The sequence below is a fragment of the Pelodiscus sinensis genome, chromosome 16 (assembly GCF_052426305.1).
Source record: "Pelodiscus sinensis isolate ZL-2025 chromosome 16, ASM5242630v1, whole genome shotgun sequence".
Lineage (NCBI taxonomy): Eukaryota > Metazoa > Chordata > Testudines > Trionychidae > Pelodiscus > Pelodiscus sinensis.
Genome location: NC_143067.1, coordinates 7,761,063 through 7,784,527, shown reverse-complemented (window position 1 = coordinate 7,784,527; position 23,465 = coordinate 7,761,063). Strand labels below are relative to the sequence as shown.

The following is a 23,465-nucleotide window of genomic DNA, read 5'->3' as shown; positions in this document are numbered from 1 at the left end:
TATCTGCCAGCATTCCCAATGACTTCAGAAAGAAGGCTGAAGTGGCTTGGGCAGACAGCAGGCAGGGGTCACCAACCAGTCGATTGGGATCGACTGGTAGATCTTGGAGCCTCTGACAGGTGATCCTGACTGGTTTGGCCAAGAGGTTATCCAGCCCAGCACTTCAGCTGCTCCCCCCCGCCCCTGACTGCTGTACATCTCCTGCCCTTTGTCTTGGAGCTGACCCCCAGAAACCTCCTGCTTGTTGAGCAGGGCAGGGGAGGGACAGGAGGGTGCTGATGTCAAGGTGCCCCCTCTCCCACCCTGTATCCTATCTCCACAGAGCGGAGAGGGGGCACAGCAGGACTGGTCATGGAGTTTGCTAGCTATTTTTGGGAGTGGTGCTGGGCCAGGACGGGGTAAGCATGCCTTAGCTCCACTGCACCACCACCCAGGAGCCACCTGAGGTCAGCAGGGCCCAGCTGGTGCCCACATCCCAAAACCCTACCCCATGCTGAACCCCTTCCTGCACCCCAGATCCTGCCCTAGACCCAAGCAGCCCTGCATCCAAACACCCTCCCAGAGCCTGAACCTAGAACCCCTTCCGGCACCCCAACTGCCTGCCCCAAGCTCAGCTTAGAGCCCCTCTTACATGCCAAATCCCTTAAGACACACCCCAGCCCTCTGCCCCAGCCTGGTGAAAGGGAGGGAGGATGAAGTGAGCAGGGACGGGGCCTTGAAGAAGGGGCGCAAAGGAGGCGGGACAAGAGTATTTGGGTTTGAGGTCGACCGTGGATTGCACTTCAATTTGAAAAGTGAGCCCGTGCTTAAAAAGGTTGAAGACCCCTGCAGTAGGGTATTAAAAACCTAGTATCCCTAGACAAATCTGTGACTGGATCCCACTTGGCACAAGACAGAAAAAAGGACAAAAATGACATAAAAGAACAATGAACAAATGAACAATGAACAAAGAACACTGCTGCTGTGGGAACAGATTATAATGCAGCGAGAAACATGGTCCTGGAGCGCTGGAGGTGGGAACATCGAATCACTAGGCACGAGAGCGTCTACTCTCACGCAATTTGACACAGCATAGCTCTAGCCGCTGCGTCGGTTACAGCGCGTCTGCAGGAATCCGGGCAGGTTATTCTGCTGGGTGTCCCACTTCCTCGTAGCAGGATCCTGCTTTTTACACAGCCAAGAGCGGGGAACCCTCCCCCCCAAGTCTTGTCCAGATTCATCCAACAACACTTAGCATATCTATGGGCTTTATATGTCCAAAACAACAACACAGGCATTACTAATAGAACAAGCCACAGTTTAACCCTGCTCTGTCCTAGGGCGTCTTTAGGCCCCTAACGAGCTTTATTAATCTGGCCTCAGGATACTCAAATTCTCTTGTACCTCCCTGCTAATGCTGGTATGTTGCACTTAGGGCGCAGTCATTTGCTTGTGTCCCTTAGCGCGCCTGCCAGGCAGACCACCCCTTACCGATTCTGTCTGTGCCCTATTAACGCCCTCACAATCGCAGCAGCTGTCCCTTGCAATGGTCTGCAGAATTAAGGACTTTAATGCTCCCCTCCCCCCCCCCCCGCCCCTCTTGGTTTGCAGGAGAGGTGAGCATGAGCTCCGCTCTCCCTTTTGAGAGCTGGGCCATGCGTTCTTTGGGTCCAACCTGGAGCTCCTTGCTGTGTTTTCATTCCCCCCGCCTTCCCCCCCCAACTCAGGCAGAGTTCCCTGGGCCTGATTTTTCAAGGCGTTCCTGATGTTCGAAGTTTGAGTGCTTTTCTAAATCCCGCTCGGTGCCTAGCTGCCTCTTTCCGTTTCTACACTCCTTTAAAAATCCGGCCGAGTTACTTGAATGGGGGCGTTTGTTCAAGAAGGAATGGCGCCAACACCCAACGAGGAGCGAGGCATTCTTCCTACTCTGCACAATCACGTCTGGGTTGTGCGGTAAGTCCACCCAACTGGCAAATCTCTCACTAGGCACCCGATACGCCACCGCTTTCCAGCCCACATTGGCTCAAGGGAGTGGGTGCTCTCTGACCTACCATGCCAGATGCCAGCTGCAACCAGAAGCACCAGGATGCCAGGGTCCATCTTGGGCTGAAGGTACCCTCCTGCCCTGGTCAGGTGGGCTGCGATCCAGGGGAAAGGAACAAAGCACTTCAGCGCAATAGATCCTCTTGAGCAGGATGGAGAAGACTGGACTGGAACGTGCTGCTGAGTCGTCTATAACCGTTCTCTGCTGCCGTCTCTGGGACACTTCTCCTTTTCTTTCGGAACTGACCACAAGTTAGGAAATCCCTATTTTTTTTTTAAAGAGAGTTATACAGTGTCACTAATCGTAGAGGACACCCCACTGCTCACCTCCAAAACCTGCCCTTCATCATCGACTTGGGCGTGCCTCCTTGCACCCGTCTTCTGATTTACCATCAGAAAAGCTGCATCACGAAGTGGGGCGTTACAGAAAACATTATTGACTCTAGACACACACGGGGCTAAGCCGCCGGGACAGGCCAACACGCTGCACTAGCCCTATAGTAAGCGGCAAGGCTTGGGGCTGGGCTGTAGAGAGCTTGATTGCATTCCCATTGTGGCAGAAATTAATCCCACGTCACTTCAAAGAGATTGTCAGGGTACATCTGGCACCCACTGCAGGTTGTGCGAAGCATGGGGGCGCCCACTGGGTTACAGCAGCAGAGGAGCTGGGGAGTGCCGTCTAACCCTGAGGGCCTTCATCTGTGACTGCCCAGTGACATCAGAGAATGGAGAAATGTTCCAGCTAATTTTTTCCATCAATGTGCAGAATAAATTTTGCTATATGCACCAAAGTGCCTTTTAGCAGAGCACCCACAGCCAGCAGCGTGCGGTTCTACTGGTGGTGCACATCTGTGCAACATGGGGCAGATGTGCACCACCAATAGAAACACACTGCTGGCTGTGGGTGCTCTGCTAATCAGAGGGACGGCATTTGAATCTCTCCTGGGCGGCCGCCCGAGCTCTCATCTTACAGGGAACATGGCCAGTGGGGTCCAAATCTGGAGTGAACAAAGGCAAAAGCCTCGGGATTCACTTCTCAGAAGCCAGGTTTTTCCTGAGGGCATTATTCCATCCAGGCAGGGATCAGGCCTCCAGTGCATGGGGGGAGAGTTGCTTGTTTGTTTTATATTTGTACGTGTTCCCCATTGGCACCAGCCGCAGGACAATTCAGGGAGCCATGTGCAAAAGAATTACATGCAAGCATTAGCGAAATTGTGGCCACTTCCCACTCTGCTGAGAACATTGTAAACAAGAGCCAAAGGCTGTATGTGCGAAGGCAGCAGTTCCTTGCTGAACCTCGGAGGGAGACTGCTTTGCATGGCTGTATGCAGGCAGCGGACCAGAGACTCGGTGTAAATCACTGTCAGTCTAGTAAAGTCAATGGGACCCATGCAATTTACACCACCAGAGGACATGGCCTGATGCGTAACACACAGTACGACCTACAGCTAGTCCCTGCTGCATTTGCTGCGTTTTTCTTTAGCAGCTTGTAAATGCTAAAAGAAATCCTTGTGCCAGTGCTTCTGCAAAATGTCAGGGGGCCTCAAATGCATGCAAGGAGTGTTGCTGCTTTATTTCCTCCTCCCCGAGGAGATCGGGAAATACAGGAAACTAGGAAAGGTGCCAAACAACTAGCAGTTTTGCAAGGCCACCTTTCCAGGCGACAGGAATGGAAAGCGTGCAAAACTCCTAGTTGTTTGGTACCTTGATCCACCTACCAGGAGAGAGAATTTACCGTAAACCGTGTGGTTCTCCAGCCCCACAACTCCAGCTCTGACCGTATTTCCTGAATAGAAGTCGCCAAAGAAAGGAATTAGTTTTTCCATATAGTTGTGTATGTGCTGAGGTGACCCACTGAAAAATTGCACGGCTGCCAGCGGGTTAACGAGATGAGGAGTAAGGAATATTCATTGTGGACTGTACTGTACTCCACCGGCTGCCAGAACCTGGCAAATGGGGGTTGTACAATGTTGCAGCCAGGCGCCATTGCCACTTGCCTGCTCTGCTCAGGCCAAAGGGTGGGGTGGCTCAGGCGGAGAAGCACTAGACATGAGCTCATCCATTAGTGATTCATTGTTTCTCCATCCGTGCCTCTGCTGCCCAGGAGCTGCAATGGAGATTCCACAGGGGCTGGCAAGGTGGATGGGGCTTCGTTGGGGGCGTGAGCCCAGGACTCTACATTTCAAGGCACGTGGTGAGACATGCCTGGCAGCCGTCGTCACTGCTAGAGGAGATGAAGCACAGACCAGGGCAGTGCCAACTTCACCAATCAGGGTGCCATATTATGGAGATAGACCTATCTCAGAGCTGGAAGGGACCTTGAGAGGTCATCGAGTCCAGTCCCCTGCCCTCACAGCAGGACCAAGTACCATCCCGGACAGATTTGCCCCAAATGGCCCCTCTCAAGGATGGAGCTCACAGCCCTGGGTTTAGCAGGCCAATACTCAAACCACGGAGCTATTGAACCCCCATGTTGGATGGGCCCCTGTCGTCTGGGCTCCTGACAGTGACCAGTGCAGGCAAGCAAAGGAAGGTTCAAGAAACTCTTTGGCCTGTCTGGGGAATAAGCTGCCCAAGGGAAAGATGCGCCTCGGCCCCGAAGGGGAGGAATCACCCTTGCGAGCGACAGGCGACGTGGCTCAGGCCTTGGCCTCTTTGCTGAGGCCAGAGCTGGTGTGATTATTTGCGGGGCCTAGTTCGAATGGGACGCCGCAGCCTGGGGTACCAGCAGCCCCACACCAGGCCCAGGGCTCCGGCAATGCCCATGTGGGGTTGTGGCGGCTGCTCCCATAGCGGCACCAAGAGCTCCCAGCATGGCAGCGTGGGGGAGGGGGTACCTGGGGCACCCTCACCACAAGCACCTGCGGCAGCCGCCTCCTCTTCTCTCAGGGGCCCCACTGGGCTGGAGGGGGGCGGGGTGGAAACCGCCATGTGCAATCCACAGCTTGGAGACGCACCTCAGGTAGCACGCGCCACCCGGGCAGGCAGGGCCTATAATAAAGTGCAGGGGCCGTGTGCGAGGGAACCGGCTGCGCACGCCTCACGCAGGCCCTTGCTGAGGCAGCCAAGAACCAAGTCAATAAAGGCTCACGTTGAGGGTGGTGCCTGATGCGGGAACTTGCCCACTGGGCACATGACCGAGTCCACCCGTGTGCGGCACTTTGGTCATCATGTTGACTTCCCTTGTCCTCACGAGGAGTAGGAGTTCCAGCATCGACGGTTGCACCCTCAGTGTTTGATTTAGTGGGTCTTTACTAGACCTGCTAAATTGAATGCCAGAAGATTGACTGATGCTATGTCAATCTTCTCCGTAGTCTAGACATGGTCTTAGAGATAAGAAGGTAAATAACTAGACTCTAGCTATGAAGAATTTCTTTTTAAGCTCAGTCGGCTCGACGTTAATTTGAATGTTTGTACTGCACAGTTCTCATAGACTTTTCTCATGACCAAACCGGGCTTGTCAGGGCAGGCTTTGCAAGGCCCCACTGAATCTGTTGCCCCCACATTTATGGGGGCGACTCCAAAGAGCCCTTTCTCTCTGAGGAGTGCGCCCTGGGCATTATTCATCAATTCCTACTGTTGTTCTGTATTGGCCGAGCTCTCAGCCTCTGGCCTATTTCTGGAAGCAGGCCTCTTCTTACACAGCCAAGCGCCTTCCCAGCCAAGGCCAGTTCAAAGCCAGAAAAGAAAACTGAAACTGCATTAAAGCTCATCTCTAAGTGTGTGAAAATGAACACAGCAGGAAAAGCCTTGCATGCAAATAAATACCAAGGCATGAAACCCAAAGGAAGGCTGGCTTGGCCTTGCCCATTGCTAAGTGTGTGCTAGACGGCATCAAGTGCAAGAACAATTGTGAAGTTACCGGCTCCCTTCCCTTAGGGTGGCCAGATGGCCTGTTTTTAAAGGGACAGTCCGGTATCTAAGTCCTCCTGCAAGTGTCCCTACAATGGGCAAATTGTCCCCGTATTTTCTATCTCCCCTCTGCTATCAGTGCAGGCGGGTCCTACAGCTGGCCAGATCCTTGCTCGCCTGCTGCCCACTCACCAGCAGTGAGTGGGGGGGCGGGAATCCAGTGGGCGGTGGGGGTTGGGCACAGCTGCAGCATATGGGACCAGCTGCTTCCCCTTCTGGTCCACCAGGACAGTCCCTGCTGCTGTGTTTCCTCTTGGCCAGCAGCCCCTCCCCCACCCATTGCCTTGTTTCCAGCCGGAACTAGCAACTTGCTTCAGTGGCTGGTGAGCGGGCTGACCATGGCTGGCCGGTTGCCTCTGCTGCCCACCCAGCAGCCCTTTGCATGTTTCCTCTCTCCCTGTCCTCTCCCTACTGGGCCCTTCATCCCCTCAGCCCTACTGCTCCTCCATCCCCAGTGAGATGAATCCTGGACCCGGTGCTATGCGAAGAACCAGCCCCTGGTCCGATCATTCATCTCACCAACAGCCTGGCTGGCTGGCTCCGTCCCCCCGCTGCCTCTAGCTGGGACGGAAGCCATGGAGGGACCCTCTGGCCCAGGATGCTGGCCAGGAGGAGCCAAGCCCTCCATGTACCAAAGCCCCACCCAGCACTGGCCTGGGGAATTGTCCCCCTCCCCTGTGCACAATACAGCCTTAGGGCTTAACCCCTTCCTGCCCACGCTGTAGCCAAGGAACAAGAGGTGGCTGCATTGAGTCGGTGGCCAGCAGCATCCTGGAGTGGTTAGCTGCTGTTCTACAGGCAGAAAGTAGCTTTTCTACAAGCTGCTTCTAGCCACAGAGGAGTGGGAGGAGCAAGGATAGAGATAACCTCTGCAAAGCCACGGGCCACGTCATCCCTACCCTGCTGTGGCTGGAAGTGCTTCCCTTCTGCACAGTACCAAGAGGCTGCTGCTGGCCATGTTCTGGGGTGGACCCCTCACAGATCTCTGGAGAGGATGGGCTGTGACCCTGCCGCTTGTTGCCTCGAGACGACATGGTACCAGACGAGATGGGTCCATCTGAAGGTCCCAGGAAGAGAGCACTAGGCAGGGAGGGTTGGGTCAGGTTGGTCGCCCATCTCCATGGGCCAGGTTGGTTGGCCACCCTCATCCTCACGTAAGAGAGGTGTGTGTGTCTGTGAGACCGTTCCCCATGCAAACCTTAGGCCAAGGCTACACAACAGCCAAAGGTCAGCGTAAGGTACACATTTCCAACTATGTAAAAAACATAACTGGAAGTTGACGTACCTTAAGCCGAGTTTTTGCACCATCCTCACAGTGGGAGGTTGACAGGAGAAATGCTCCTGTTGACTTCCCTTGTCCTCACGAGGAGTAGGAGTTCCAGCATCGACGGTTGCACCCTCAGTGTTTGATTTAGTGGGTCTTTACTAGACCTGCTAAATTGAATGCCAGAAGATTGACTGATGCTATGTCAATCTTCTCCGTAGTCTAGACATGGTCTTAGAGATAAGAAGGTAAATAACTAGACTTCAGCTATGAAGAATTTCTTTTTAAGCTCAGTCGGCTTGACGTTAATTTGAATGTTTGTACTGCACAGTTCTCATAGACTCATAGACTTTAACGTCAGAAGGGAGCATTATGATCATCTAGTCTGACCCCCTGCACAGTGCAGGCCACAAAATCTCACTCACCCCTCCTAGAATAATCCTCTCACCTATATCTCAGATATTGAAGCCTTCAAATCTGATTGACGTTGAACTCGTTTGACTACTGGTGATTTTGACAGGTATCCCGTATTCAGCATATGGAAAGATGGTCACCCGCCTTCACTCTTCTGTCTGGCAGGAAAAAAATGGGAGGGAAGGAAAAACAGAAATAGCATAAATGTAGTTTGGCACTAAATAATCAGAATTTCTAAGAAGGGCCCTGGGAAGCTATGCCACAGAAGTGCAGCGCAGTTGCAGAAATGTAATGTCTCTCTCTCTGGATCTGGGAGGGCTCCAGGTTTCGGGTCAGAATTGGCTAGCAATTGAGGCTGTGAAGAAAGGCCGGGAGTTTCAAAGAAAAGGTGATGTTTGGAAGGCAACTCTTCCCTCTCAGCAGTTTTTCCTGGCTTAGCCAAGGCAAGAAGAAATTCCACTTGACTGCAGTGCAGGTTAGAGAGGGGGATTCTGTCTCAAATGGTGGTGGCGTCCATACAGGAGCTGGGTATGTGCAGGTGAGGAGCAGGATGCAGACAGGCAGCTCAAAAGTGCAGGAGCCATGTGGGCTAAATCTCTCTCTCTCGCTGTCTTTCAGGCCAGAGGGGATTTTTAAGGGTTGTTTATCTCTCCTCTTCTTTTTTTCTTTTTTCCAGGAACAAAGACCAAGTCACTCAGAGGGAACTGACTCAGCCAGAAGGAACAAGTGCTAAAGCAGCCCAGCTCAGAGACAGGGGACAAGTTCTCAAACAGCTCACCCCTTACTCCTTCCCTCCGGACAGGCCCTCTGCAGAATGTGCAAAATGGCAGCAAACCGAGGAGGGAAATCCATAGGTAACAAACCGTAGTGCCACTGAGGGGACAAGAATGCTGGGGCCTGGAATGCCTGAGATGTGATCTGCTAGGGTAGTGGTTCTCCGAGTGTGGTCTGCAGGCGACCATCTTGCAGGTGGGCCATGGGTTTGGGGCTCACCCTCCCACCCCCGCAGCAGGGAGCCTGCGCTGGAGCTCCAGCCCCACGCCCGCTTCCTTCTGCAGGAGAAAGAGATGAGTCTCACGGGCTGAACCTGACTCTGTGTGCTGCACTCCCCCTCCCCCCAGCTGAGGGACTCATGGCCAGTGGGAGCAGTGGAGGCTGGTGCCTGGGAGCAAAGGGAGACCCGGAGCCAGGTTAGAGGCCCCCACTCCCTCATGCCTAGATCCCCACACTCTCAGCCCCCTCCTGCACCCAGCCTCCCACCCAGACCCCTCCACCCTCAGCCTGCTCCTGCACCCAGCCTCCCGCCAGGTACCCCTCACCCTCAGCCTGCTCCTGCACCCAGCCTCCCACCCAGACCCCTCCACCCTCAGCCTGCTCCTGCACCCAGCCTCCCGCCAGACCCCTCCACCCTCAGCCTGCTCCTGCCCCCATTTTGTCATGGGGGCGGTTGTAAGTGGTCTGCAGAAAGGTCTGCATTGAGTGGGCCGGGCCAGGGACCAAAAAGTTTGAGAACTACTGTTCTAAATGCGTATCTGATATTAGTATCACATCACTCCCAGGGGCTGGTTCCAGAAATTACAACTGGCACTGACACTAATAGTGTTGTTCCTTGTCTAGCCCTTAACTCTCAGAAAATTCCCGTCACGCTACCCCTGGATCAGCTCCACTAGTAGGGGTGATGCTCTGAGTGTTACTTGAGGCTGCCTGCATTTATTGCCAGCCGTTGCTCAGTGCAGGTCTGCATAACATGCTGGTTTGAACCTCAGGCCTAGTGCTCCTGCCATCACTGTTATGTGTGGAAATGAGCCAGAAAATAGGGAAGGAGGAGAAAAGGCCAGTGTAGGCTCCGCTTCTCTAGAAGGGCCTGTACTTTCACTACTGAAGATCCCAGGTCCTTTCTTTCTGTTGACGTTGGTCAAGGGTCTCAGGCACTGTTGGGAAAAAATGGTGCAGTTCTTCCAGTAAGGCTACGTCTACACTGGCATGAATTTCCGAAAATGCTTTTAACGGAAAAGTTTTCCATTAAAAGCATTTTTGGAAAAGTGCATCTAGATTGGCAGGATGCTTTTCCGCAAAAGCACTTTTTGCGGAAAAGCGTCCGTGGCCAATCTAGACGCTGTTTTCCGCAAAAAAGCCCCGATTGCCTTTTTCACAATCGAGGCTTTTTTGCGGAAAACAGTACTATGCTGTATACACTGGCCCTTTTGCGCAAAAGTCTTTCGGAAAAAGACTTTTGCCCAAACGGGAGCAGCATAGTATTTCTGGAAAAGCACTGATGATTTTACATGAGATCATCAGTGCTTTTCCAGAAATTCAAGTGGCCAGTATAGACAGCTGGCAAGTTTTTCCGCAAAAGCAGATGATTTTCCGGAAAAACTTGCCAGTCTAGACACAGCCTAAGTGACCGACTTCAGCTGTTTTAGGATGGCTGGACTAGGTGAAGAAGAGCCACAAGATAAGGTCCTACGGGATATGGGCTCAGACCCTGCAACAAGGGCCGGATCGGTACATAGTCCACAGTGTGAGGGTGACTACTCAGCACCGCTCGGGTCCTCCACATCCAGGCAATTTTACTGAGGTGCCCAAATCTTGCTCAGCATTCCTGGGACCCAATGAAATGTATAGAGGAGTGATACTCAGACGATGGCTCACGAGCTGCATACGGCTCTTTAATGGCTCTTTCCAGCACGTGGCTCATTGCAGCCCGTCATTTAATTATTAGCCAGTCTTAGTTAGTAACCCATCAGGATGCTTTTACTATGTTAGTAACCAACTGTAAAATAGGAGGTTGGGGTTTTGCTGTGAGAGTAATGCAGCAGCATATCAAAATAATCTCTGAAACAATGAAGTCACCCTGCTGTGGCTCTTTCGGGTAATGGTGGTTGCTAATTTGGTGCCTGAAGCACGGAGCTCCGAGTACCCCTGTCCTCTGGCTGATGCAGTAAGGCCACGTGCAGTGTTGTGATTGGCAACGGAAACCTGTGTTTCCTTCTGGCTGCCCACAGGGCTAACAGCGCATCAGGGGCTGTAATTCCATCCGGGCAAAGCAAACAGCCCCTTGGTTTTCCTCAGTATCTTGTGGAAAAGATGAGCCCAGGCTGTGGGCCCCATAAGGAGCTGCTGGTGAGACCGGGTTTTCTTAAAGGCCCCCCCCTCCAGATTCTTCCATGTTCCTCAGCAGTGTTGAAAATCTGTGCATGTCCGTCTCATCAGCGGTTTCTTCTGCCGAGTAGTGTCCGTAGCCAGCAGCCCCCTGAAAATAGCTCAGCGCAGATGTACTGGACCACAGAGAAAAGAGGAAACAGAACTGGTGCGTGGCCGGATTTCTAGCTAGAAACATCACGAGCAGCGAGGCCCCCTCTGCTGCCGTCAGAACAGGCTGAACTGGGCCTCCCTCTGCTGCAGGAAGGGGACGACTTTCCCCACACGCTACCCGGAGCAAGGCCCCTTCCTGAGTGGGGAGAACACGTATCCCCCTTCCACGGATCCCCCAGGGCCAGATTTCCAGAGGTGCCGAGCATCTGCTGATTTCCAGTGGAGTTATGGGTGCTCAGCGCCTCCGCAAATCAAGCCTCTGAGCAGGAAGGCAGCGGGAATCTCATCCCCAGTAGCAGGTCACCGGGGTTGATGAATTGGGAGGCCGGCATAAGGGCCACTCACCCAGGGGCCGAACGTACCAGAGGGGCAAAGGACGCAAAAGTCAACGTGAACTCAATGGAGCCGCTGCTGCATGCCCACAAGGAGAAACCAGAGCCTCAGAGCTGTGTGCAGCCTCCAGGGGCAGCAGAACGTGCTGCCAAAGCGGCCTGAGCCGCATCCCAGAGGCAGGATGAACCCTGCCCTCCTGCCCCACGCAGACCCAGATTGGTGGCGGGGAGCCGCGATTGGGAGGCCTGGCCATGGTCTGCCTCCTCCTGCCCCTCCGCAGAGAGCACAGCGAGGCAGCGCGTCAGGAAACGCAGCCGTGCAGCCCCGCCACGTTAGAGCATCGATGCCTTCCTCGCGCTGGAAACCCACGTGGGCAAGGGCTGGCAGGGGGCTGAGAGAACCACTCTCCACTGAGCGCTGAGAAGCTGGCGACTGCCAGTAGGGAGTGGAAGAAAAAAAGCTGCCCTCGGCGAGGGACGCGCCTCGCTCAGCGCACCCCCAAAGGAAGGCAGTGGGTGCAGCATTGCTAGGGGCACCGCGATGGAGGACGCTGCGTGCCGGCTACCTTTCTAAGGCGAAATTTCTGGAGTCAGAGAAAATCATGAGCATCGACTTCATTTTACAACGTAGAGGGCAGGCAGGTCAAGTCGGATCCCTCCCACGAGATGTAGGAGAAACTCTTTGCTAGAGCAGCGTCGGGGCTGTTTGTTGGAAAGCCGGCATTCCTCGCACATGGGAGGAGATGAAGCAGAGACAAGCAGCGAGAGGATTTGCACCATGGACACGAGGGGTACGGCTAGCGTACATGCCTCTGCCGACAGAGGCGTGTAAAATAGGCCACTCGCCATAGTCAATGAAGCGGGGATTTAAATATCTCCGGCTTCATTAAAATAAAAATGGCCGCCGCGCTGTGCCGGCTCAGCTGATCGCCGGCACAGCACACAAGTCAAGATGTGGATTGATCGACAAGGGAAGCCTTTGTCGACTGCTCCCTTATGCCTCGTGAAACGAGGTTTACAGGAGCAGTCGACAAAGGCTTCCCTTGTCGATCAATCCTCGTCTTGACTCGTGCGCTGTGCCGACAATCAGCTGAGCCGGCACAGCGCGGAAGCCATTTTTATTTTTATTTATTACTCTGTCGGCAGAGGCATATCGTCCAGACATACCCTAGATGCGCTGAGTTACGCAACAGAACTGGGTTAACGTTACTAAGTCAACTTAAGAAATAAATAACTATGACTAACAAGCCACAGCTTAGCAGAATTTGCACTGATTCTGACCTCGGTAAGTAAAATGTAACCTAGGTCTGAGTAAAGTTTTGTAACGGTGCTGACTGGCTGAGCTGTTAGCACACAAATCCAGCAAACTCTCAAAGGCTGAGACTCTTCTTAGTTGGAAGTAACCTTATGCCCAGGACAAGTCTCTGAGGCCAGGTCTACACTGGTGGACAAAATTGATACAAGATTCGCAGCTACGTGAGTTGTGTACTTGGAGTCAATGTACCTTGCGTTGATTTTCTGGGGTGGCCCACAGCAGGAAGTATATGGGAGAAACGCTCCTGTCGACTTCCCTTATGCCTTGCAACTGCGAGGAATACCACAATTAATGGGTGAAGCAAAATGCAGGACTATGTAGCACTTTAAAGACTAACAAGATGGTTTATTAGATGATGAGCTTTCGTGGGCCAGACCCACTTCCTCAGATCAAATAGTGGAAGAAAATAGTCACAACCATATATACCAAAGGATACAATTAAAAAAAATGAACACATATGAAAAGGACAAATCACATTTCAGAACAGAAGAGGGATGTGGGGGGGCGGGGGGAAGGAAGGAAGGTAAGTGTCTGTGAGTTGTGATATTAGAGGTGGGGAGAGTTAGATGTCTGTGAGCTAATGGTATTAGAGGTGAGAATTGGGGAAGCTATCTTTGTAATGGGTAAGGTAGTTGGGGTCTTTGTTCAATCCCCCCTGGAGAGTGTCGAATTTTAACATGAATGACAGTTAAAAAATTCGACACTCTCTGGGAGGGATTGAACAAAGACCCCAACTACCTTACCCATTACCAAGATAGCTTCCCCAATTATCACCTCTAATACCATTAGCTCACAGACATCTAACTCTCCCCACCTCTAATATCATTAACTCACAGACACTTACCTTCCTTCCTCCCCCCCCCCACATCCCCCTTCTGTTCTGAAATGTGATTTGTCCTTTTCATATGTGTTCATTTTTTTTAATTGTATCCTTTGGTATATATGGTTGTGATTATTTTCTTCCACTATTTGATCTGAGGAAGTGGGTCTGGCCCACGAAAGCTCATCATCTAATAAACCATCTTGTTAGTCTTTAAAGTGCTACATAATCCTGCATTTTGCTTCAGCTACACCAGACTAACACGGCTACATTTCTATTACAATTAATGGGGGCACCCTCAGCGTTTGATTTAGCGGGTCTTTGCTAGACCCACTAAATCAAACCCCGGAAGATGGATTGACAGAGTGTTGATTCACCAGTAAGTGGAGACAAGACCTAAGAGAACATCCAGGAGGGTGTTTACCAAGTGAGCAGCATTCAATATTGATGTCAGCATGAGGAGAGACCCCCATGGGTCATGTATGGCAGTATCCAGTGGGAGTTTAGTGATTAAAAAAAAATCTCTTTCCTTAGGGGGTTCCCGGTTTGCATCCGAGAAGAGACACTGCCTGGTCAGATCCTTTCACCATCTGTGCCTGAATGACTTCAGCTGCTCCTGTTGTCCAATCCCTGTCTGAGTCATGCTCAGATGAAGAGGTGAATCAGACATTACAGATGAGGCCTTCTTGCAGCCAGTGCATGGAGAGAACTGGAAAACAGCTACGATTTTACACTGGCCTCTACTCCTGTTGTCTCCTCCCTTTGTACGCTTTCTCTCCAGCGCTTAATTTGTACTGAAAGAGGTGCCCGGTCTCAAGCAATTAGTGCTGGGGGCTCAAGAATTTTTTTTTCTATTCCTAAATGATGTCTACTCCATCACTAGGCTTCAGAGTCAACAGCCCATTAGCACAACTGTTTCTGCAGCCTCAGGAAGATGTTACCTGGGTACCCCTTTGGGAGGGTGCATGTGCCATGTTCCAGCACCACCCTGCTTTGCCTCGTTGCTGCCGCAGTATGGAAGGGAAAACCAGAGACGAGAATTCTGTCTCATCTCATGGTCAGGCGGCGCGTTATGCTAACAAGCACCTCACCTGGCTCCCCTGACGACTGGGGCATCTTCCCTGGGCAGCAGGGTGTTCACCACAACACGAGCAGCTTCTCTTTAGTGCTGGCGTTCATGCAAAAGGGGGATGGGAGCGAATGGACCGAGAGGGGAGTGGGAACTGGCTCCTACAGAATCAACAAGCTACGTTCCCGTGCCCGGATTCAGGATTCAGGACCTTGCTGCCGCCTTTATTGAGAAGGGGATTTTTTCCCCTTGCTGATTCACCTGCTGACTCAGCTTAGGGACAAAAGGTGCCAGCCTGCCCGGGACAGAGACAGCTCAGCCTTGCCACGTGAATCAGAACAAACCCTGATGCCTTTTCCTTGGGGCAACCATCCCGAGCCACTCAGAAACCAATCAGCCTCCTGCCCAGCCGCGGTAGTCAGAGACAGGCACATAGGATCCCTGTGGCTTGGCTGGCAACTTCACCGTCTCCTGCGATAGTCTATGCCACAGACCTTGGCTACACGGGCTCAGGCTAAGCAAGCCAGGCCATTATCCTGGGCTGTGGCCCGCCTGCCTTCTGCGGGTCTAGGGGGCTGTAACAGCCCTCCAGGGTCAGAGAGGAAAAGCTGGGGTAGAAAGGAAGGAGGCTTTGAGGGGGGTTAATGTATAGGAATGGGGTAATGTGCCTTTAAATAGTTTGGGTGCCTCCTGGAAAGGGGTCTCCATTGTCTTCCTTCTGCAGGGCTCCCCCAGTACTTCAAGGGACATGACCTACTTGCTGCCCATTAAGGAGAGGAGGGTGGGTGAACGCAGGCAGGAAAAGAATCAGAAGTTGGAGAGATCTACCCAACCAAACCACGCCTGATCTCTCACTTGGGCACCCACACTAGGCCCTCTGCCCCCCCCCCCCCCGCTTTCCCCACGCCATCCTGCACTGCCAGGGCGTGCGCGGTGCCTGGCCTGTCTGCGATCTCACCCCTCATGCATCAGGCTTGACACCAAGCTCCAAGCGCTTGGCAGTTGGGGGAGACATTAAGGGCAGGGGCAGTTACCCCACGCCTGCTTCTGTTGGGTCCCTGACATGCAAAGCACATGGGCTGGTGGGACTTTCCCGATTCCCGGGTTCCCGCGCTGACTCGGGGAGATCAGCTGTGACTGCGCCCCAGGACCTGAGAGCCCAGCCCAGGTTCAGGCTCGGTTTGGTGACTGCTGGGCCCAGCGAGTGGGTTCGGCTTTGCAGCCAGCGACGCAGCAGGTTGGGGGGCAATCATGCACCAGCCGGCTGGTGCCTAGCCTCGTGCTGGTTCACAGGCTGACCAGGACTGGGGGTGCTGCAGAGACATTGTTCCCAGCCCCCTATGAGATGGGGAGAAAGCACCCCACCCCCCACCCGTCTGTACTGAGATGGGGAAGAGTCAACCAGGACGCCTCCGCCACAGGGCTGCTCTGTCACCTTTTGCAGGAGGGGAAGAGGCAGGGAGAGACTCCAAGAGGGGTTGTTAAGAACCCAGCTCATCTCCCCGCAGGGCTACTGAATGAGTCATCCCCTCCACTCACCTGCTTCCCTGCTCAGGAACTGGAGGGCTCGACTCAAGAGATTCGCATCCGCAGCAGGTGCTTGGGCCCAGCCGCTGGCTATATAGGCCATCTCTCCTGCTCAGGACCACGGCTCAGCTTTCCCTAAGCTCGGGGAGCCCTGCACAGCATATTAACATTCTTTTCCCTTAGCCGCCCCATGCTTAATCTTCATCCCCACCCCATACACAAACGCCTCCCTGATATGAGATTACGGCAAGAAACCACAGCCAACCCCTCGCCCCGCCCGCCACCACAAATTAGCAACCAGAGAGAAAGCAGCTGAAAAAAGAAACGCCTTTAATTTTAAAAAATCTTTCATTAAAACATGTGTATAAAGTTTACGACATAAAAATAATATCTCGCTGGTATAAATGTGGCTTAATAAGAACCCTACAAATACACTGTAAACCTAGGATAACGTTAACTCTTTGGTACCTTAGTTTGAATGCCGGTCTGTGTCTCTTGCCCCCATGATGGCTTAGGACAGCTTAAAGGGAAAAATGCCAACCCTGGTACTTTTTTTCTATTCAGAGATTCCACACAGGCCTAGAACATGCTACAGAAAGGTGCATTCCCAACAGAGTCTCCATATTGTACCGGGGGAGGGTGTGAGAGAAATTAGTGGGCAAACTCAGTAATGCTTTGGAATGGATAGTGCAGGCTATAAAGGGGGGACCCAGCAAACATAAGGGTCAGAGCTATATGCCCTTCCACTGCTTGGCTCTTTAACTTTATTCCGTCCCCCAAGTCTAGAAGGAATGAATCACATGTCTGGCCTAGCTCATTCTCACAGTAACTCTGGGGTAAATCTAGAACAACGCCATGACTACACTGGGGCACACTAGATTTACCCTGGTATGTCTGAGCGCAGGGTTTGCCCTTCCAAAGGAAAAGGGGAATTCCCTTTAACTTGTGCATTGGGAGTCCTGGATGCAGTTTCCTGCTCTGCTACAGATTCCTTATGTGACCCTGGGCAAGTCATTTAGCTTCTCTAAGCATCAATTCCTTTCTATACAGAGGCTATAATAGCTCTGCCCTGCCCTAGAGGGGCTGTGAGGACAAATACACTGAAGACAGTTGGGCACACAGATAGCGCAGTAAGAAAGGCCACAGATAAGTACCATACCTAGGCCTGGTCTACACTACAGCGGAAGGTCAACTAAAGATACACAACTCCTGCTACGTTAATTACATAGCTGGAGGTGACATATCTTAGTGTTTCCATGCTGTGCACACAGCAGGAAGTCCCTTACTCCTTGTGAGGCGCAGGACTACTGGCACCAACAGAGGCATCCTCTGAGTTTGATTTAGCAGGTCTTCAGTAGACCCGCTAAATTGAACCTCGGAAGATTGAACTCGGCAGCGCGGATCTTCCGCGTAGTGTAAGACGTGGCCCTGGAAAAGAATGGGTTGGTCTGCATGGCAGGCAGATCCCTCCCCAGTGGTTCCCGTCTATAAGGCATAGAGGAGACCATAAGAAGGCAGCAAAAATATACGTTCATCTTAACAAATGGCATTGCTGAGCGGCTCCAAGTGAAATACTGGATTTGATTCACTTTCATTTAACTCTGCCCCAGGCTACCGCAGCTGCTTCCTAACCCACTGTCCTTTTCCTGAAGGATGTTCCCTTCCTTTTCTTCACCTCCTCCCTCCCACTGGACACTTGGGGCATGACCGAAATGCTTTAGGGACGGCCTGCGTCAGACGGCCTGCTCCAGTTCTGTCCTCATGCTTTGGCTCCTACCTATTTAATGCCGCCAAACCCGAAGAAGTTGGAACCCAAGGTTAGAGGAACTAGAGAAGTGCTAGCTCTGAAACGACTGCTTGTCGGAAGGAAGCTGCTGATCCTACAGCGAGGCTTGAAAGTGAGGGGAAGGAGACGTGCCGGGGGAGGAGTGGCTCATTTCACTTCGGTTTGATCTCACTGGGCAGAATTTCATTAACGGCTTCCCCCCATCCCCACCCATGTGTTACATTCCCGGCTGTGGCAATGTCACCGAGACACGCTGTGTCAGTGACCTGGGTGATGCTGCTCAGGTGTCTGATCAGCTGGACCTAAGCAAATGTCCTTAGAGGTCTGGAAATCCAGGGGCTGCAGCAGCTTGGCCCCATGTGCCTTGGAGCAGTTTTGGCACCTGTTGCAATGTGATGTAGAAGCTGCAGGTCAGCTGCCCTTCTGCTGTCTGAATAGAACTCTGCAGAGAAGCCACTGGCGGGGTATTTAGGGTTGCCCGTGCTCTAGGGACAGGAACAGGAGCCTCATTTAGCATGGCCTTTACCCTAAAGCGGGCCCACGGGAGCATTTCCCAGTGCCCTGCCTGTGTGTGTGCGGAGGGTCTGTGGGCCTGGGTCGGTATTTTTAACCCCTTTGCAATCTGTGTGCAACCTGTGCCAGCCTGCATCCTGGCAGAGCTGGGATGGGCACTAACTGATGTGGGGGAGGACAGGAGGGTGAGGATGAAGGCTCTGTGTCTTTAAATTCTCCTTCCCTTTATGTGGGGAAGAGCAGGGCCAGGTGGCTAGTCATTCTTAGCTCCCCCCTGTTCTGGGACTGCCTCGCTATGAGGCCTTCAACAGTGGTAAAGTGCAAGTTAAAACTAAGCTGGAGCAGGAATCCTGCAGGGAACAACCCTGTATTGCTTGGGAGGTGGAGATGGACTAGACATGTGAGCTAAGCTCTCTCTCGAATCGGTGCAGCGGAACAAGGCAGGGATCCTCTCAGTCCTCCTTGCTTGGGTGGTGGCAAATTTCTCCCAATAGAATAGAGCTATGAGATACGCCTCCTCTGCTTAGTCCAGTCTTGTGAACTGACATGACATGGTGCGCCCATGCTCTCCATCCAGCGCTTATCAAGTACCCTGCATATTTCCTGCCCGTGGGTGCTGTACCTCCTACAGCAGGGGTGGGGAACCTAAGGCACCTGGCTTGCCTGGATCCAGCCCCTGAGGGTGAGGGCTCCTTGGGGAGCCCACGCTGGCACTCCAGCCCCCCTGCCATTTCCCCATGGGGTTGGAGCACACAAAATCTTCTAGCCTGGACCCTGCCCCCCAGCTCTGGTGTGTGATGGGAATGTGGGGAGGGTCTTTTTCCTTCTCAGTCGGGGGCCAAATCAGTGAGGACTTGGTTTTTTCTTGTTTGCTTCTCACCTGACTGATTTTCCTGTGGGTCAATGGCCCCCAACCCAAAAAAGGTTCCCCAGCCCTGTCCTAGAGAGTTGGCGACTCTACATTAGGTGAGTCTCTGACCCCCATTTTGGCCAACTTTCTCCTGACTGCTCATTGTTATTGCACTTCTAACTCCTATCTCTTGGCTCCAACTCCACCCAGGGCCTGCTGGTCCCCAGAGGAGTAACTCACTTCCCTCTGTCCACAAGTAAAGTCCACTGTGCTCTAGATTTTACAATGCGACAAAAAACACTGAACGTGACTCTCCTTACAGAAAAGCAACACAACAGAAAATGACAAACGTTAAAAAAAAAAATAATCACACAGGTCAGTCTGAGAAGCACCTTAAACATGGAGAGACTGTTGTGTAGCAATAGTCCCCTGGACACACAGAGGCACCAAAAAAATCATGATTGGCAGGAGGAATGTGCATATAGTACAGCGGATAACTTTGTTATGACTGGAGATTAAAAAACATACCAGAGATGGGCCCAAACTACAGGACTGGGCTCCCTTTTGGGGTTCCGGAGAGGCCAACATTTGGGGTTCTTGAAAAGGGGTTCAGTTTGGACCCATCCCTCAACATTAAAAACAAATACAAAGAGTAACGATACAAAATACAACCCCAGGAGGAACTGGTTCCCCTCAAGAGATCACTGGACCAATAATGGCTACAAAATTGCTGACAAGGGATGGTTTTAAAAGTCTGGCTGATCCAGGTGGAAATTTCAGCAGCAGAGAGAGAAGGGGTGAGAACCGTAACCCCTGGCAGGGGAATTTCTTCTGACAACTGCAAGGGGTAGGTGTCCTTTGACCATCAAGCTGCTAGCATTGTATGCATTGGCTGTTTGGGAATTAAAACAAGCTGACCGCACTACCCAGCTGGACTCTTACCTTGAGGGAGGCTCACCTGGCGTGCACTGTCTGTCCTTGTCGGAGTGGCTGTCTCACTCTGACAAGGCAGCGAGTCACTACCCCTTCGCAGGAGGATGTGAAACCAGCCAAAGTCTCCAGCTCAGTGGAGTGGAAGGCAAGTTGGGGGTAGATGTAGGCAGACAGTGGTCACACCAGCACACCTTGCCATACGCCACACTAGCCCCGGATTCACAGCTCAGATCTGGACATTACATTTTGCAAAGGGCTGACATGCAGGCACTAGCTAATGAGTTAAGTCGCAGGTTCTAAACCACATCCTAGCATGAGGCATCATAAAAAGAGAAATCTGCCCTGACAGATAAAGGCTCTGACCCTAGAGCTGATCTATTCAATCCACCCATACTAAGATGTCTGAACCAGCTGGGACACAAGCAGAACTCAAAATTCTTTGATACGAGCAGTTTCCCCTCCAGGTGTGTTTTCAGCTGGCAGAGGTTGCGGTGGTTAGAACATTCAGAGAAACTGAGGAAAAATGGGCTGACTCCAAAGATCTCTTGTGTTGCTGCTTCCCTGTGGCTGGAGAGGCATTTCTTGACTGAGGAATGGCCACAAAAATGGATCTTGCACCATGAACAGAGGAAGAGTGGGTAGGAAACCAGTTGCCATTCTCAGAGTGACTCCTGAGGATGAGGAGGAAGGAGAAATCTGCCTACAGCTGCAGGAAATAGATAATCACGGGCCATGGCTTGCAGTAACACTTGGCTGGCTACCACTAACAGTGCCCCCTCTAGCTTTATTAAAAGATAACACCCTCTCCTCCCACAGGTAACTGTTCCTTTTGTTTTCACTTTATAAATATGTCACCATTAACTACCTGAGCTGGTTGGAAAACACCAACATTTTCACTGTTTTTGGGTGGACAGTTTTAAACGACTCTATACACTGGCCAACAAACCGCCACATAGAACATTATGGAAACTTTGAACCTTTCCAGCCATCTCTGTTAATATGAGCACAGCCTCTGTGTGTGGCGGAGAAGCTCAAGGGAGCTGGAGGCGTGGTGGGAAAGGCAGCTAAGCGATTGGATGCTATTCAAATGGGAGAAAATGCTGGTCTCCAAGATGAAGACATGGTCATAACTTCTCTGGTTTTATGGCTTTTCAGCCACCCTGGTGGGGATTTCATGGCTTCCTTGTTTTCTTACTGGTTTAACTCTTTTCGAATAATGAGTGGAAGCTCAGAGCACTACAGACCACAGCCCTTCCAATGGGCGTCGAGGAGGGATTTGAAGCAAGATCAGGGAACTCCAATATTTCCATTCTGCATTCCTCTTTCTTAATGCCATGTCTCCACGTACCAGAGGATCGACGCTCTGGCGATTGATCTTCTGGAGTTCGATTTAGCAGGTCTAGTAAAGACCTACTTAATCGAATGCTGAGGGGGCCATCAGCTCCAGTACTCCTCTCCATTGCGAGGAGTAAGTGAAGTCAACGGGAACCTTTCTCCCATCAACCTCCCATGGTGGAGACGGCGCCAAGCTCAGCTTAAGGTACATCGACTCCAGCTGTGTTATTTACATAGCTGAGTTATGTACCTTAAGACGACTTTATCCACGCAGTGTAGACCTGGCCTAAGAGAAAGACCCTGTCTTGGGCCCACTTCCCATCTGATAACCTGATCCTTTCCCCTCTGCTTGGGTACCAAGAGGTGCCATCCTGCAAGGCTCCATGAATCCTGTCAGCGCAAGAATGACTACTTCTGGCAAACAAATGCTGCTTTTTGCTTAAAGCTTGGCTTCCCCCATGTATTTGTACAAAGAAACTAAGTGGCAGGCTCATAAACCCCATGCAGCTCTCAGATGACTTCACAACCTCTCTCTCTCTCTCTCTCTCTCTCTCTCTTGACTCTTGTAGGGAAAGAGGCTACAATTCACGGGAGGGATCCAGATGACACTGAAAGGGAAACTCGTATGAACATCAGCTTCATACCACTGCTTCCCACCGATAAAATGAACAGTCTAGAGCCAGCTAGCTGAGAGACTTTCCCAGCAGGCACTGGGGGATTCATTAATAGCCATTTTTGTTCCTATACTGGCCCTGGCTAATGACTTAAGAGATCTGATTTGGTCCCTTTACATGAGCGATGTGGAGACTGTCTAGGCTTAGAGTCTGTGAAGAGGAAGTTAAGGCTGGATTGCGCTGTGGCTGCTACAGCGGAGTCGTTATCAGAGCTTCTTCGGTTCCTGGTTGGCCCTTGGGAGCCCAGAGCGCTGTTGTGGGTTCAGCCTAGGATATCGCCTGGGGTATTGCAGCATCGTGGCCTAGCGCCACAGGTAATCTGTACCATAATGCTTGTAGTGCCATGCCCACCTCAGACAGGCTGCAGAGGACAAGCGGGAAGAATGCCGGTCGGTGACCGAACGTCTCCAGACCCCACGGCTGGTTTCTCTTCAGCGGCGCTGGTAGCTCTGCTGCGCTGGAGAAAGAATCCACTCAGTAAAATCCTGGTTCTCCAGTGTCTGGGGCCTGGCCTATTGGCTCCCGACACCGCACCAGCGAGCTGCAAGGAATCGGTCTGTCTAGCCAGCCGCATACGGCACCGCGGCAGCTGTACCACAGCACGGCTGATACGCAGAACAGTGAAGAGGCCCCTTTGGCCCAGACGGACGCTGAAATTCATGAAAGAGGCTGGGATAGCAAACAAGTGGAGTGAAGAGCAGCATCTCCCCTGGAGACCCGCTGGAGTCCTGCCCCTCAGTCTGGGAGCACTGTGTGGAGACCCCTCCCCATCTCAGTAGTTTGGTCGATGGGGTGGAGTGTGGCAGTGAGGCTGGCGGTGGGGAAAGGTCCCTCTATAACTCACACTGTGCTAGGAGCTCGGATGGAGGGTGGGATAAACAAGCACCCCACAAAGTTCTCCACCAAGCCTGGCTGCCCCCCAGCTGGTTTCACTGGTGGCTGTGGGGTAGCATCGGCCCTGTCCCTGCTACAGAAAACTCTCTTCCATAGTGTGGTGCTCTGGGTTTGGCTCCTGGCAGCCTGACTTCGGTTCTGGTGCTTGTTCCTCTTCCTGCTGCGGGTCCAGGGGGCTGTCGCAGGATATGGTGGACGCCGTGTTTGCTTCGTTTAGCATAGAACTAAAGGGGGAGGAGGGAAAGGAGAGAAATTAACGCACTGTCTGAAGTCTCTGACGTCCCAAGCCAGGGCCCACTTGCTAGGAAAGACATGGCTGGCTCTCTTGGAGCACGAGGAATTACCAGCTAGGCCCCACAGCGGCCTGGTGCCACCCTCCATCTTAGACAGGCTTCTACTGAGGCTGCACCTCCCGCAAAATGATTGACAAGATGCAACTTCAGTTCACCCCCGAGGCACACACAGCGCAGCTGTCAATGTCCCGAGGGCT

General features: G+C 52.4%; 2 protein-coding genes across 4 annotated transcripts in view; both read right to left on the bottom strand.

The window, feature by feature from the left end:
• Positions 1 to 2,238, bottom strand: part of CSF1R (colony stimulating factor 1 receptor) — a 40,722-nt gene extending 38,484 nt beyond the window's left edge. Inside the window, exon 1 of the mRNA XM_006138230.5 lies at positions 2,031 to 2,238. Within this exon, the coding sequence (XP_006138292.3) occupies positions 2,031 to 2,079 (49 nt within the window). The 5' untranslated portion in view covers positions 2,080 to 2,238. The remainder of the gene's footprint in view (positions 1 to 2,030) is intronic.
• Positions 2,239 to 16,303: 14,065 nt separating this feature from the next.
• Positions 16,304 to 23,465, bottom strand: part of PDGFRB (platelet derived growth factor receptor beta) — a 75,599-nt gene continuing 68,437 nt past the window's right edge. For all 3 annotated transcript variants that reach the window (XM_075900541.2, XM_075900542.2, XM_089769462.1), the window contains one exon: positions 16,304 to 23,199. In XM_075900541.2, coding sequence (XP_075756656.2) covers positions 23,049 to 23,199 — 151 coding nt within the window. In that variant the 3' untranslated portion in view covers positions 16,304 to 23,048. The remainder of the gene's footprint in view (positions 23,200 to 23,465) is intronic.